The sequence below is a fragment of the Poecilia reticulata genome, chromosome 20, assembly GCF_904066995.2.
Source record: "Poecilia reticulata chromosome 20, P_reticulata-male-v2, whole genome shotgun sequence".
In the NCBI taxonomy this organism is placed as follows: Eukaryota; Metazoa; Chordata; class Actinopteri; order Cyprinodontiformes; family Poeciliidae; genus Poecilia; species Poecilia reticulata.
In genome coordinates this window covers 3791872-3807213 of record NC_088849.1, presented here as the reverse complement: position 1 = coordinate 3807213, position 15342 = coordinate 3791872, and the positions used below count along the sequence as shown (strand labels likewise).

At 38.0% G+C, this 15342-nt stretch overlaps 1 protein-coding gene across 3 annotated transcripts; it reads right to left on the bottom strand.

Annotated features, from left to right (window-relative positions):
- Positions 1-3174: 3174 nt before the first annotated feature.
- On the bottom strand, positions 3175-15034 carry LOC103482364 (C-C chemokine receptor type 1-like). 3 transcript variants are annotated; one of them, XM_008438491.2, is made up of 4 exons: positions 14766-15031; positions 14505-14638; positions 13724-13909; positions 3175-5477 (listed from the first exon to the last, which is right to left on the bottom strand). In XM_008438491.2, the coding sequence occupies exons 3-4, from the start codon at positions 13900-13902 to the stop codon at positions 4550-4552; spliced, it is 1107 nt and encodes a 368-aa protein (XP_008436713.2). In that variant the 5' UTR covers positions 13903-13909; positions 14505-14638; positions 14766-15031; the 3' UTR covers positions 3175-4549. The 3 variants fall into 3 exon arrangements, with proteins under 3 accessions (XP_008436713.2, XP_081457799.1, XP_008436714.2); XM_081601673.1 differs by lacking the exon at positions 14505-14638 and having other exon boundaries at positions 14766-15034; XM_008438492.3 differs by lacking the exons at positions 14505-14638; positions 14766-15031 and adding an exon at positions 14089-14335.
- Between the last annotated feature and the right edge of the window lie 308 nt (positions 15035-15342).

The following is a 15342-nucleotide window of genomic DNA, read 5'->3' as shown; positions in this document are numbered from 1 at the left end:
CACTTAGCGTTATGTGTCTAGCAGGCACAATGACGTATCAGCGCATTTAATCGATCATAACACGCTTTTTTGTTACTGGAAACCATATTCAAACATCTATCAAAGCTACATTTATAAACAATTGTATTTTTTAAGTATGTTTTTAAAACATATTTCAGCATATTTAAATATACTTAGTGGTTTTAACAATAGAATAGAAATGGAATATTCTGATATTGATGTATGATGAGCATATTAAGCACACAGCCGTTCATAATTTATTTAATACATTATTTAGTAATAATACATATTTATATAACTATACAAACACACATAAATAATGATTAATAATGGCACAAATAAATAATGATTAATACAGAATAATATATATTGTATGTATGTATGTATGTATGTATGTATGTATGTATGTATGTATGTATGTATGTATGTATGTATGTATGTATGTATGTATGTATTTCAGCCGACGAGTTCTAGCTTCAGAGAGATTCAGCAGCTGAGATTGAGTCCAAAATCCGATGTGAGATTAATCCGTGCTGCAGTGAATCTGTCTCTCTTTAAATATATCTCCCTCTTCTTCCGCACATTGTGTCTTTAGGAAGCTTTCAAAACAAAAACGTAAGATTTAGGATTTATCTTACTAGTGAAAGAATTACATATAAATAATAGTCTTTACCACCTGTGTAAACTTTGCTGGTGAATGTTATAACACATAATATAAGTTTTATAATATGTGTTATATTGTTTCATTTCTAATATAGGCTCTTGTGTCAGATAATCTAAGTCAATGTTAGAGAATAATATTTTTTTTTAGATTTACGGAATCTCAGTTAGCCTTCATAGCGGGGCTGAACCCATATTACACCAAGCACTGTAGCTAATATTAGCTGGTATCTCGCCGGTGGACATAAATACAGTAAAGTAATATTCTAATCACGATATATACATATTTCTTACTTGTGAAATGTTGTCTGTGGAGCCCTTACATAGTCCATCGATCAGAACAACAATATTCCACAGTGCTGAGGCATCTTCTGCTGTTTTGATTGAGCAAAGTAGGAGTGTATACCGCTCCAAGATGGCCGCTGTATTTCCTGCGCCGGAGCAGCCAATGTGGGGTCTACTCTTATATTATGTCTATGGGTCTAGCATCTATTGTAAGCAACCGCTGACTTCATTTTCCCCCGTATAGAAGAAGTGCGCAGTGCATGCTGGGATAGTTGTCAGAACGCTAGTTTGTTAATAAAGTTTGATAATACATTTAAAGCCAGGGGGAGGGGCGGGGGAAGAGAGACAGAGACTGCGGCGGCAGCATGTCGGTTGGTCTGTGTTACCCAGAAAGCAGTTGGGCACAATATCGCAACACCAACACCATGAGTGAAACAATGACTGGGGCAGACTATTATATAAAGCAGTGGTCCCCGAAATCAGTCCGTGCACCAATCGGCAACGGGCCGCGCAAGAAATCATTAAATATATCCGTTTTATGTATTATTTGAGTCTGGACGATCTTTTATTTTGAAAATCCTTTAACGGGATTCTCTCTGTTACTTGCACACCAACACTGAGCCCACAAGCAGCAAAATGAGTAAGAAACAGATCAGATGTCTTTGGAAAGTTTCTTTGCAAAGGGGAAAAGGCCACATTACAAGCCCGCTCTGCGTAACATGCGGCGACCTGCTGCTAATGAGGCAATGAAACTTAAAGCTGCTTCGCCACGTAGAGACCAAGCACGTTGTGCTAAAGCAACACCTCGGGTGTTATTGTCTCCACCACTCCCAGATGGGTCTCGTTGCAGAGAAACAAGCTCAGGGCTCCCGTTAGTCAGTATTGTGAGTTAAAATTTTCACGAAAGTAAAATGTTCGTTTTTGTGGTGCATCTGTATCTTATTTTGACGGAATATGTAAACGTTACCATAGTGACCAGAGTCAGAGAGCGTTTGGGCAGTGGTCGAGAGGAGATGAGTAGAGCTTGTGTCTTAAGTCTGGTTTAGACAGCAAGATTTAAGGATTGTCGGCCGATTCTCCAAACCTCTGTGACCACAGAGCTGATAAAGATCGGTTTATGTCTCCACCCACACGGCAGGAGCAACATGAACCGATTCCAGTAACGAACATCACGATTCCAGAAGAAAATCCACAAAACTCCCAGCATGGCATACGGAAATTTAGAATGACCAAACACGGATGACGGTGTAGAAGCAATAGTGATAGTTTGTGGAGTCATTTTAAGAGATAAAAGGCGTAACAAAAAGAAAAGGCGGTGGATAAAAGACGACGGGAGCAGCCGCTCTATTTGCTGCACTATGATTTGGAGGTGACTGTGTTTTTACAGTTAACATTTTTAACTGAATAAACATATATAATAATGACCTTTACATATAATAATAAACATTTCTACATATCATCTCCGATATCCACCGGAATCACAGTTGCGCATTCAACTGGTTGTATTCTCGTTCCCAGTCAGGGAAAACCCCACAGACTGCGATAAAAAGGCCAAGACAACCCAAATCGGGTATATTCAGGATTTAGTGGGAACACCAACATGCAGAGGCCTTATCTGACAGTTCACCCCCCTGTGAACAGCCAACAGCCACAGCCCCCTGCTGTGACTGTTGGACTGATGGCTTCTTCCTGGTTCAGGGGGTTTTTTATGACATGGGCGGACATTGGGGGCAAGTCAACTGTGTGACCCCCCACTGTCCCCTCCACTGGACTGGAAACAGTTTTTTTATTACTTTTTTTTTTTTTTACCACTCTACCATAGATACAAATAATATTTTGCACTTTGTTTCTTAGAAGACAATACACACAATGAGTGTAAAATGAGTTTTGTTTTTGCTATCATTTATGTTTACCATGTGGCAACTGTTACATCTGTTTTGTATTTTGTTGACATAAACTTTATCTAAATTCTGTCATAAATAATTCAAAGGAAAAACAACAAAAATGCCTAACAGTCAGAACTTTGGTATATTTTAAATATCGTATCGCTATACAGACATTGTATTTACTTGATGTCGGTTCAGTACCAAAATATGCAGTATTGTACACATGTAGTATCCTCTTACATGTCAGAAATTGAGTTCAAATTAAAACATTTTACTGAAACTAATATTTTCATTTCACATTCAAATCTGTCGGATTTAAAAAATAGAGTATCCACAGTCAAAATATGTTGAGTTGTTTTTTTATTCTTCACCACAAAACAACCAACTTTAAGTACAAAATCCAAACTGGTTGGCAACTGACAACAAAATAATGGTCTTTGGAAATACAACAGATTATTACACACCAAAACACAAGCTAAGTGAAACAAACAATAATAAACAACACATTATAATCCACAACAGTTGAACTTAATGCAATACTGTTGAGTCATTATATTCAGTGCAAAAAGAAAAGATCTACAACTACAGTCCTAAACTACTTACAGATTTATTTAATTTTTCTTTTATTATTATTTATTTTTGCCCCAATTCACAACACGTTGTCTCAGCATTTTGCAAATCGAAACAAAAACTAAACAACTCAATCAATTCAGAGACACATTCTAAATGGATCCTGGTTATTAAGCAGCAAAGTCAAGATCAGTTTAATAAAGAGATTTCTCTACAGTCATTTCAGTCAGATCAACACAAAACACTGAAAAAGAAACTAGAGTCACAAACTATTTACAGATTTATTTACATATGTACATTCGGGATGTTAACGTTCATCAACTCATACCGGTATCAGTACAGCAGGTGTAATAATAAGTGAAAGTTTCTAAATCATCTCTTGAGTCATCAGCTTTTAAAGGTTGTCATCAGTTTGTTCCGGTGAATGGCGACATTTTGATTTGTGAATGAATCCCTGTGCTGTGTCAGTGGTGACGCCTACTGTTTGGAGTAGAACTGCAACGAACGCACCAAAAATGAACATGGAACATGTTTTTTCCAGACTACCTAGAGTACAGTTTGTGTTGGTCAGCAGTTGTTCCTCAATGATTGGCAAGTTGCCTTAATAAGCAGAGAATGTAAACAGGCTACAACTTGTAATGTGGAATTTATCCTAAACAAATCAACTGAAAGACAAATCTCTCAGAGGGAAAGGCATAAAAACAAACTTTACATTCCTTCTTGTGAAACTCTTCTTGAGATGGCTTCTTGGATGGTTATGCTGAAACTAGAATCTTCTGACGAATTTAGGCTATAACTACAAAATGTTTAGCAACCTCTGAATATTTTGTTTGTTGCAGGTTGGCCAATCCAGTTGTCGTAAGCTCTCACGCACAGTTGGCTGCGTTTTACATAAGCAGCATAAGGAAAATGGGCCAACTAGTATTTTGTAAGGGCATTTTACACATTACATAACTTTAAATTTCTTTACTGATTGCTGCATGTTTAGAACCATTTTGAATTATCATTTATTTTTCCAGAAGTTATGAATGAAAATCTACAGAAGGTCTAGAATTGCAAATTCAAACCAAAACTATATTATTCCAGCCAAGGTTAGTAAACATTTTTTTTCTTATCACTCATAGACTTTCATCTAACAAATGCTTTTCTTATACATTCCCATGTTGATTTTTCATATTATCTGTCTGATGTCTTAGTAAGCTACATCTTCCCCTCCCGTCGCTGACCTCAGTCCCTGTCATTTTAGTAGACGTGTTATGTCTGCTGATATCAGCAACAGAAATGTACTTCTTCAAGCTTGGGAAACGACTAACCACAAGATGTCTGAAGTAGTTCTGGAATTTTCTCCCTACGAATGTGTAAAAGATTGGACTGATGCAGAAGTAAAAGTACGCCATGTTGCGGGTGACCAGAAGAGCGTAACTGAGTCTCTGTTTACCCTCACAGGTTGTGAATTTACCATGGAGGAGCTCTACTATGTTGAAAGGAGTCCAGCAGATAAAAAACATCAGTACGATGACGAAGATCAGTCTGACTGTCTTGAATTTCGTAGCTATTTTGGATGATATGACTGTGATTGTGATCCTGACGTAACAGTAGATAATAACAGCCAGAGGGAGGATGAGGAAAACAAAAAGCTGAATATAAAATCCAGCAGTTATCAGCTTCTTTACATCTATTTTTGGGAGGGTACTGGGATACTCTTCACAGTATATCTTTTGGTTAAAGTGTCTAAATGTGTTCATGATGAGCATCGGCCTGATGCAAGCCAAACCGCTCACCAGCCACACCAACACACAGGAAATGACTGCATAACGTTGATTCCTCACAGGAGCAGCGGTCAGCGAATACACAACAGCCAGGTGTCGGTCAAACGTCAGCAGAGTTAAAAAGAAAACTGAGCTGTAGAAGCCCATGTAGTAGGCACTGAAGACGATCTTGCACATAGCTGAGCCAAAAATCCATTCAGAGATCTGCATGTAGGCGGCCACAAAGGGAAGGCTGCTCATGAAGATCAGGGAGGACGCCACCAGGTTCAGCAGAATGATGTTGGTCACAGTGGTCAGCCTCTCAAACCTGGAGGAAAGTTGGATAGGAGAGAGTCAACCACATAAATGTTGGACTTCTTATGTTTACATTTTTTCTGAATTCAGAAGCTAAAGGGAACTCTGAAACAAACAACAAGTCCATCATGGGAAGGAGGTAGGAGATTTAGAGCTAGGCATTACATTAGACAGAGGAAACATCAGGCCACACCAACATTCAACTGAGATCCTTCAGATTTCCTAGATACAAGATTAGTTAGCATGTAACACATTTGATTCCCCTCCCAAAAAAAAGTGAGAGAATCTATCTATGCCAGTGTTTCTCAACCTTTTTCGGTCCAGCGCCCCCCTAGCCCTAATCCAGGTCCCTCACCGCCCCCCACCAAAGAATTTGTAAGCTACTTTGCACTGACAATTATTTTATTATTAATGTTACTATCATTATTGTAGATGTTTTGAATCGGCGCACCGATTATGTTTTCCCCTACACTTCAGCGCGCCTTACGCTCCTTCACCTCGCGCACATAACGGGGTAAATGTAGCGAGTTTTGCCCTAAACGTATCGGCGTCTGGAGGAGGGGGGTTGGGGGGGGGGCGCCGATTTATGTTTTCGCATCCACCTGAATAATGTGTAGTTGCGCCCCTGCCCATGAAACTTCAACAATATTATTTTACCTTTTATCTGGAAATAGTGTCTGTTTATTTTTGCCATACAGCCCTCTGTATTAATTATTGCTCTAAAGGTCTTGCCATACCAGTTTATTCCTCCATATTTACTTTAGTTTCTTAGTTTATTCTTGCATTTTGTTCTTCATTCATTTCCATTTAGTTTCATTTGATTAATTTTATCCTCTCGGTTTATTGCTATGTCCACTTTAGTTTCTTTCCTGTTAAATTTATTTTATCGTTTATTGACGCTCAGTAATTTTCACTCATCACCTGCTGCGCCTCCTAATCATCATGTTTCATATCATGTGTTGATTTTTCACTGTTCAGCGTCGGATTCTCTGTTTTTATGCCATAATTCACATCTAGTTCGTTGCTCTGTTTTATGTCCCGTTTCTCCTGTTTCAGAGTTTTGCGCGATGTGCGCGTCGTTTTTTTGTTTGTTTGTTTTTTAGCTCCCTAAGGTGCAGGGCGGTCGGGAAACATATCGATGGGGAAAAGGCAGACTGACATGAACCTTTTAAAACAACGGAAACAATTTCGGTATTCTGATTATTGAAATTTAAAAGTTCTGTGGTACCGTTGTTCCATCAAACCCGTTTCATACCGGACCACTTACCGCACCGTGTTAACGCTATAAAATGAATGCTCTCTATCGTGGTGTCACCCATGGAGGGATTTCTTTATTTGAATGGGTTCATTTTTCAGAGGGATACAAAGTGAAGGTATCGTGATTTTAGTAATTACATGTTTATAAGAGCGATTTTCTGTTGTTCTTCCATGGAAGCGGGCAGCTTTCAAACGGACAAAAAAAAACACTTTTTAATATAAGTTGCTGCTTTGACATGATCACAGAACTGCCTAAACATATGTAGCCTACATAAATACCAGACAAAGTGAATCACAGCAGCGTCATCAGTCAGTGAACGCTGAACTGATGCGGAGCGGAGCTGCGCCATGAAGCTACAAACACTGAATAGACAAGAGCTGCCATCGATACAGTTGCAGCCAAGCATGATTTAATGTTACACAATACAGTTTTACCAAGTTGCTCAAAGTCTAAACTGGTATTGTTGTGGATTTAAGGTGTAAAGTTTACCTTCGACCAAACGCCCCCCAAAGGAATCCCAGCGCCCCCCTTTTGTAAAAATGTCCGCCAGCGCCCCCTGCCGTCCTCTGAACGCCCCCTGGGGGGCGGTACTGCCCACGTTGAGAACCGCTAATCTATGCCAACAACTACAGGAACCTTAACACTGGAATTCAAACCAAACAAAACCATCCACATGGTAGCATATGGTAGAGGCAGTATTATGCTGCAACAATAAGTTCTTCAACAGGGGAAGGGACAGAAGTTAATGGGAAGCTGCACTAAACTAAGTAGAGTGAAAACCCCAAAGAAAAAAAACACTTTAAAGGTCCAGAAACTGGTCTGAAGTTTAGATGTTTAGTGCTGCAGAATGCGGTTCTACGGTGCTCATGCTCTGTCTGGTTTCATTTCCATACCACACTCATTTTTAGTTGTTCAGAAAACTCTGAAAACCACAAATTGTTTTGTTTCCATTTCACAGTTATGTAATACTTTGTATTAGTCTAGACAATACAAATAAAAATGCGAAAAGCTATTTTGTTTTCAAAAACAATGTTTTTTAACATTATGATTATGAAAAAAATATATATATATATATATAGATATAGATTACTTCTTGCTTATTGGGCCTTGGACAGTGTTCATAGTTGAGCGTTGTTAATTGGTGCAGACAATTATTATTTCTGACATTGGCATTATGGGCAACCGCCCAGGGCGTTATTTTTTTAGGGATGGCAGGAGACCTCTGTGTATTGTGGCACAGAGATGAAAGCAAAACAGAATGAAGAAGAGTTTGAATTGTCACTGGTTAAATTTATTTTAGCTCTAAGTATTTAATATCTAGGTGTTTTTATGGGAAAGTGAATCTTTCAGATCAATTTGAGAAGCAATTTTGATAGGTGCACTTAATTTTATTGTCATGTAGCGCGGGGTGCTGGTTTTGATTTGGTCTTGGGTTCAGTGGTCCAGACTACAACTCTGCTACGAGGCTCCTTGGTTCCATGTCCTCCTCTGCCAGTTGGATTTCTTTCAAAATAAATGTGTGGCAAAAAAAATGAAGTTCATGTTATGTTAGGACAGGAGACGAGATGTTTCCATCCCTGAAATTATGATGCATAGAATCATATATGTAAGTCTAAATTATGTTACAAAGTAAACGCAATAAAAACATGCTTTATCTGTGGCATTATTCATTAAAATGGCACATTTCTGATGTATTAAAATTAAATATGATCGGTACACTTAATTATATTAGTGATTAGGCAATGCATTCAGCAAGTACTTTTACTTTTAATACTTAAGTATTTTTAAAAGCCAGTACTTTTTTACTTTTACTTAAGTAAAATGTTAATGTGGTACTTTGACTTTTACTTGAGTACATTTTTGTCTGTGTATTTGTACTTTTACTTAAGTACATTTTTTGAGTACTTTCTCCACCACTGGGAATAAGCTGGTATGGCAAGACCTTTCGAGCAATAATTAATACAGAGACTGTATGGCAAGAATAAACAGACACTATTTCCAGATAAAAGGTAAAATAATATTGTTGAAGTGCCATGGGTTTGTTGAGACTACATCTAGTACTGAGAATAAATATATCTTACAGACCATAACAGTAAAGAACTGATCACTTATTTATGTTTTTAACTAGATTTGATATTTTTATTTCTTCAATATTATTTTTCATGTCAGTGTTAATGTCATGAGGCTGATGACTCCATGACACTTTAAGTTTGACTCATTAGGATTTGATTAAGAACCAGATTTGTTCTTTGTAATTTTTGTCCTGTAAAACTATTAATCTATAAATCAATAGACAGGTCTATGTAAAGATATAATCCATGTTTCTGTCTCATATTTGTATGGCATTAAAAGGACCTGGAACTTTAGTTTTTCCACTGAAAGCTCTGGTTTGCACAATAAATGCCATGTGGGTGAAATTGAATGGTTGATACTCTGATGTCCAGTTCTCCTGAAGGCAGCACAGAGCTGCACCACCAGAAACTGACAAACACTGAAGAGAAGAAGAGCTATGATTAATGTAGTTACAGTTCTATCCATGTTTTAATGTTGCAGAGCTCAGTCATTTTGCAAATAGTTCAAAGTTTAAACTGGCATGTTGTACGTCTTTTATCTAGTCATTTTGTGGAATATTTAACAACTAGAAAATGGCAAAGAACAAGAATATTTTTTCCACTCTGATTGGATGCTGTTGGCCTATAAATTTTAACTTGAATGTTCATTGCATTTTTTGTAGACGCCTGTGAAAATAATTTCTATTCACATTGCTTTTTTGTTCTCTGGGAAATTATTTTTGATGATAAATACAGAAACTAGCATAAAAATCAAAACATCTACAATAGTGATAGTAATATTAATGATAAAATAACAGTCAGTGCAAAGTAGCCTGCAATTCTTTGGTAGGGGGCGGTGAGTGACCTGGATAAAGGCCAGCGCCCCCGCTGGGCCAAAAAAGGTTGAGGAACACTGATCTAGTTGGTAATGTTGCATGTTCTAAGTTACTTGCAAAAACATTGACTGAAAGGACTCTTATTTAATGTTGATGGATTTTTGCCTGTAAGGCAAACCTTTAGGCCACAGACATTTTACATTTTGTTTTGTACTGAAGTCTTATTTAAGTTTGAGTGTTTAGCTTGTTAATTGTATTGTTAGAAGCAATTGTTTGCACTATTCAAAGACACTTTTTATTAAACTGTGGCAATAGCAATGGTATAGTTAATTTCTATCATAACTATAAGTTTCAGGCTCAGGATTTTTTTTTACTTTAAGCCCTAAGAGCGTCATTAGCATCTTTAACCAGTGTGGTTTCACTGCTATGCTGAGCTGTGAAACCACACTGGAAATCCTTTCTGTGCAGAGATTCACACACCTGATTAGAAACTATTTTCTTAAGAGTTTTAGATGAGAAAAGAAGATGAGACATTGATCTGAAATCTAAGAGATGGTATTTAAACTCCACAGTCTGAGCTACGCTGCCGCATTTTTTTGTAAGTGCTTGCAGTTCTTCAAATTTCTATAAGTGAAAGGAGTCAGATAACGTTGGACAAAATGGTCATTAGCATAACTTGAAAGTTTTAAAATGTACAGTATCAATCCTTTTCAGTCCAAAGCCCACTGTATCTTTTTTTTCCTCCACTTGGTGTCTGTCATTGTCATTTGAGTTTCCATGAGAACAGAAAATATCCTCACACTCTTCTTCTGGAGGTAGAGCTGTCGAAGAGGCTTGGTGGAGCAGAGGAGACTCTCGGGGGTTGAGATAGAAGCCTTCAACCCACCCACTCCTCTCTACCTACTGTACTTCACTCTGTAGGAGTGAAAATAACAAGCTTCCACAGAACCAGGACTTCATCTTATAGTCTCAGTGTTTCTTTTTTCAGACAGCCTCATTACGTCCCCCCTGAAGTCCGTCTAAAATGTTCTCGTCTCTTGAGCCACACACATTCTGACCGTTTCAAATGCCAGAATAAAATGTCATTTATGGCAAATGTATGTATTTTTGTTTGTTTGCATTGAAAGGTGTTATCTAACTCTTTCCCTTTGCAAATTTGCTGTCCAGTTTTTGATCAAACTTCAAAATGGCAAGTTTTTCTTCACTTGCTACATTTAAAGTTGCAATTTTTCTGCATGCTAATTATCCTTGTCAGTGAGCTCTCTTATTTCCACAGTTCTCTTCATTGCTTTGCATTCACATATTTGACTGTTTGAAAATAATTCATGTTTACATTGGACAATGTATTCCATAGAATAAATGTCCCAATAGTGTTTAAATACACTGTTTAGAAAAGCCCAACTAGGGACATGTGTGGCAAATTAGCTTACGCTATAAGCACCATGACACAGGCAATGGAAACACTGTTTAATTCAGTTTGTCTGTCACTGTGTATGTTTCCATGAAATAGACCTGAAATAATTAAAACAGGACTCGCTGTGTTTTGGAAGAGATAAGACAAGTAGAGGTTTATGGGTGGCATCATCACAAGATCTAAAATAAGAGAGGCTGCAGTGTTAACAGCTTGTGTGTTGTTAACAGCCTCTCAACTTCAAACTAGAAAGGGATTGAAACAGCAAAGGTTTTGGTCTGGCCTAGGAAAACTCTTGAGCATATTCTAGTCTATGGAAATGAGACGATGTTGCTCTATGGAGGTTTCAAGTGGCACAAGAGGTTCAAAGAGGTACAAACGAGAAAGACTGTTCCCAATGTTAAGTACATCAGGTATCTGATGCATGGACTGATCCAAAGTGAAATCTGGAAGATTTGGGCAGGTTCAGGGCGTGTGTAGAGATAATGTCAGTACTGCTGAATGAGCCAGTATGGGTGTGTCCGGGTGTCCAGGAGTATCTTCACAAGCCAGAATCTTGAGAGAGAGTCATCACTGTTCATGAGTAATGAGTGACTGAGGACACCATGGAGACCAATCACCCCAGCCTTCAGTGGAACAATCCGCTGTCACAGTGAGGACAGCAAGACAGTCAAAGTCCAAAGTCGTCCTCATGTTACTTGCATTTTTCAATAGCAGAGGCATCGCCCATGTAGAGGTGACCACTAGCTGCGTTTCCATTGACCATATAATGCACTTAATGAAAACACAGCAATTTTTTAAAAATCTAGTTATTTGATCAAACGTTTTGGTGCTAAGATGAGGTGTTTTTTTGATGGCCGTATTGAAATTGGTTAATTTCACAAAACTGCCATGGAAACACTTTTTGTCTCAAGATCATGATGCCACAATGAAGAAGACGACAACAGGAAGTGGTAGCAGGATGATGGCGCAGCATGTTTTTTGGAACAAACTTATTCACATGTTATTTCAATTGCATTTCTTGTTTAATGGAAACACGCAACTGTGCAGAATTTTTTTTAATTTTTTTACATTAGCGGAATATTGACAAAGTTTTGCATAAGTTTGTAATGGAAATGCAGCTAGCATGTCTGCAAAGAGATGATTTACTCTTTACTGCATGGGTGTGCTAATAGAGGTCAGACTTGCAACAGGACAATTTGTGTCCATTTTACCACAACATTGCACAAGCTCACAATGTTCTGAGCATCGGGCGGTTCCTGACCCACAGCATGGCTGTGCAGGACCAGCCTCTCTAATCATAACCTGGCATTGTTACCAGGAAGCTGTAGACGAATGTGGAAGTGTGCTGGACTGAACAGGAATTAACTGGAAGAGTAAAAATTGTGGTTTGGTTTTCATGTGAACTGAAACACTTCTATGATCCTGACTACATGTAGCTTCATGGATTTTAGACAAATCAGTTTAAATCAAGATCATGCACTGTAAATCTCTGTCAATTTTACACCCTTCATCCCAGTATACACACTCCACAGAAAATCCATCAAAACCAACGGACATGCTTGAAAGAGGCGACACATTTTTGTAAAACCCAAAAATACAAGACAAAGTGGTAAAGAGTGTGATGACAGCTTTAGCAGTCTGAGAAGGATGTTAAAATAAAATTGTAACAAATTTTGAAAAACTGATGGAAGCACGAATAAAAATAGTGGTGGGACTTGATTCAAAATTTTAATCAGGTAAATTGCAGGCTCTGTAATTACTTAATTATAATTGATTACATTTTAATCAAAATCAACAAAATGAGCAACATTTTTAATTTACAAAATCAGACATATGAGCTCAATAACAATCATATTGTTTTTAATCTGTTATCCTGGTTATTCAACCATCATATTGGAGCTAAGTGCTGTTCTATCTATTTATCTTCCCAGCGTTTCAGGAACTCCTGATCATTAATGGACCTTGTTTAGAAATGTGGACTGTGAACGCTGACATTAGCATTATGCACTGATGCTGCTACATGGTTAGCATTAAGATTATATTTCAGTTAACTCCTTTTAGAATAACCTAAGCACACAAATACTCTTTCCCAGCATCCAATCAGGTTGATTTTTTGAAGCAAACATTGACCATCGGTGTGGCCAAGAGAACCGGCTTCATCATCAATTGCCAGATGTCGTTTGTGCATCACATTTACGGGCGTACCAGAAACACAATATAAATGTTCCAGCTAGGGACATTTCTATATGAAAAAAACACTTAATTGTGCAAAAAATTTACTCGTTAAAATTCATGTAATTAATTAATCGAAATTAACATGTTTAAATTCCGACCCTGGCAAGAAGATATTCACAGGAAATTTGTTCTGTAATAAGTCTTGCTTCAAGTAGCAATAAGCTCTTCTCTCTTATAACTTTTCCCTGATTCTTTGAACTGAGATTGCTCAAATTGCTTCAGTTATGTCAGAAACCTTCACAGAGGGGAACGGGATAGGTCTTTAAAAAAAAAACACTTCAGGAAATTTCTACAGTCCACTTTTGAAACGGTGCATAAATGTTTTGGTCAGCAGTGGGAAGACTTGCTCTTTTTTGCATATGCTTTATCGATTGAATTTTGATTTTAAATTTCAGATTTGGATGAACATGAAAACAATTTATTTTGTAAAAGGTCCGGGTAGAACTTGGCTTTACATACACTTACCGATAGATGATAATTAGGACCAGGCCGTTGCCGAGGAGACTGAAGGCAAACAGGAAGTAGTAGAGGACAGATATGTGAGCTCCCAAGAGGTTAGAACTGTCGTGGTTGCATGGTTCTTTTGGTTCGCTGGACAAATCCGAATAGTCATAACTGGGGAATGTTGTGTGTTCCATCTTCATGTAAATTCTGTCAAAAGCAGAAATAAACACAAAAACTTCACAAGGTCATGCTGCAGCAAAGGGCTTGGTAGCAATTAAACAAAAGCAAAGCAAAAACAAAAAATTCAAGCAACTTAAAAGAATAATTCAAACATGCTTTTGATGCATGAATCAAAAGTAGACAATCGACGGAATAAGATGTCTTACTGCGGCTGAACAGCACCAACTTTTCACTCTGAACTACGGTTCCACTGCAAACCCAGTGCTAGTCACTCACTTATAAGTCAGCAAGCCAGAGGAAGTTCTAAAGAAGTGTGGGGCTTCTCCGAATGTGTGTGTTTCTCTGTGTGTTGCAACAGTGTCTCTGCATGCAAAAACCACACAGCACTGTTCATCTTTTAAAGTCGCCTGCACAGAAGCAGCTCACATGTGCAGCATGTTAATATCAGAGTCATCATCAAAGATAAATATCTCTGAACACTTTCAAAATGACTGCAGAATGAAGAGAAAACAAAGATAAGAAATAACTCATGGATGGATGGACGGACAGACAGACAGACAGACAAGGGTTAAAGTAGAGGTAAGGACAACAATATAAAATGAAAACTGGAGAAATGTCTTACTATTTTCTACACTTTAAGCATATTGCATAAATATGAGTTTTCGCTCAGTTTTCAGTCCTTATCAGTCCTCATGTTCCTGTCCTTCCTCTGTAGTTCTGTTGCTTCTACTGATCCCTGAGTCAGGAATGGAAGGGCTTCATGGGACGGGGAACAAAACACGGAAACACAAATTCAAATCACTACTTCATTTCAATAGAGAAGAAATATGTATTCAAACCTGAGCAAATCTACCCCTATCTAGAGGTAGTAATGGAAACTTACATTTTGAAGTATACCATTCATCTGGTAGAAACATTCCTCAATCCTGCATTCATCACACCCTCGTAGATGCTGGAGTCTATCACAGGAAAGATACAGAGTTTGCTGAATCAGATTCTCAACCCTGTCAGACGTCAAGGTCATGTCCAGCTGTCAGCACCCAGCTATTGTGGGACCGAGACAAAATGAAATTGCTCAACTTCTCCTATTCGCTCCAAAGAAGACTCCCCCATTTTTTGCAATCCATCTTGTGGATTGCATTACGATTTACGAATATTCTTATGAATTAGACATATCAGCAGATCTGCTGATGACAAAGCTACACTCACTATTTCATGAAACAGGAGGCTCTGCATCCAGACAGGAAAACCTTTGAGTCTGATGACAGCAGCTGTTCACCACATTATTCTGATAACTCTGTTGCATCATGTACACAGAACATTTACTGTCACGAACCAATGATATTAACAAGGCTGCTGTTGCAGTGAATGATGAAGAGGCACATGCTCTTTAAGTGCCTCTTTACCACTAATGCATTTTTTTTATTCGGCAGAATGTGTTGTATTTTGTTGTAATACTG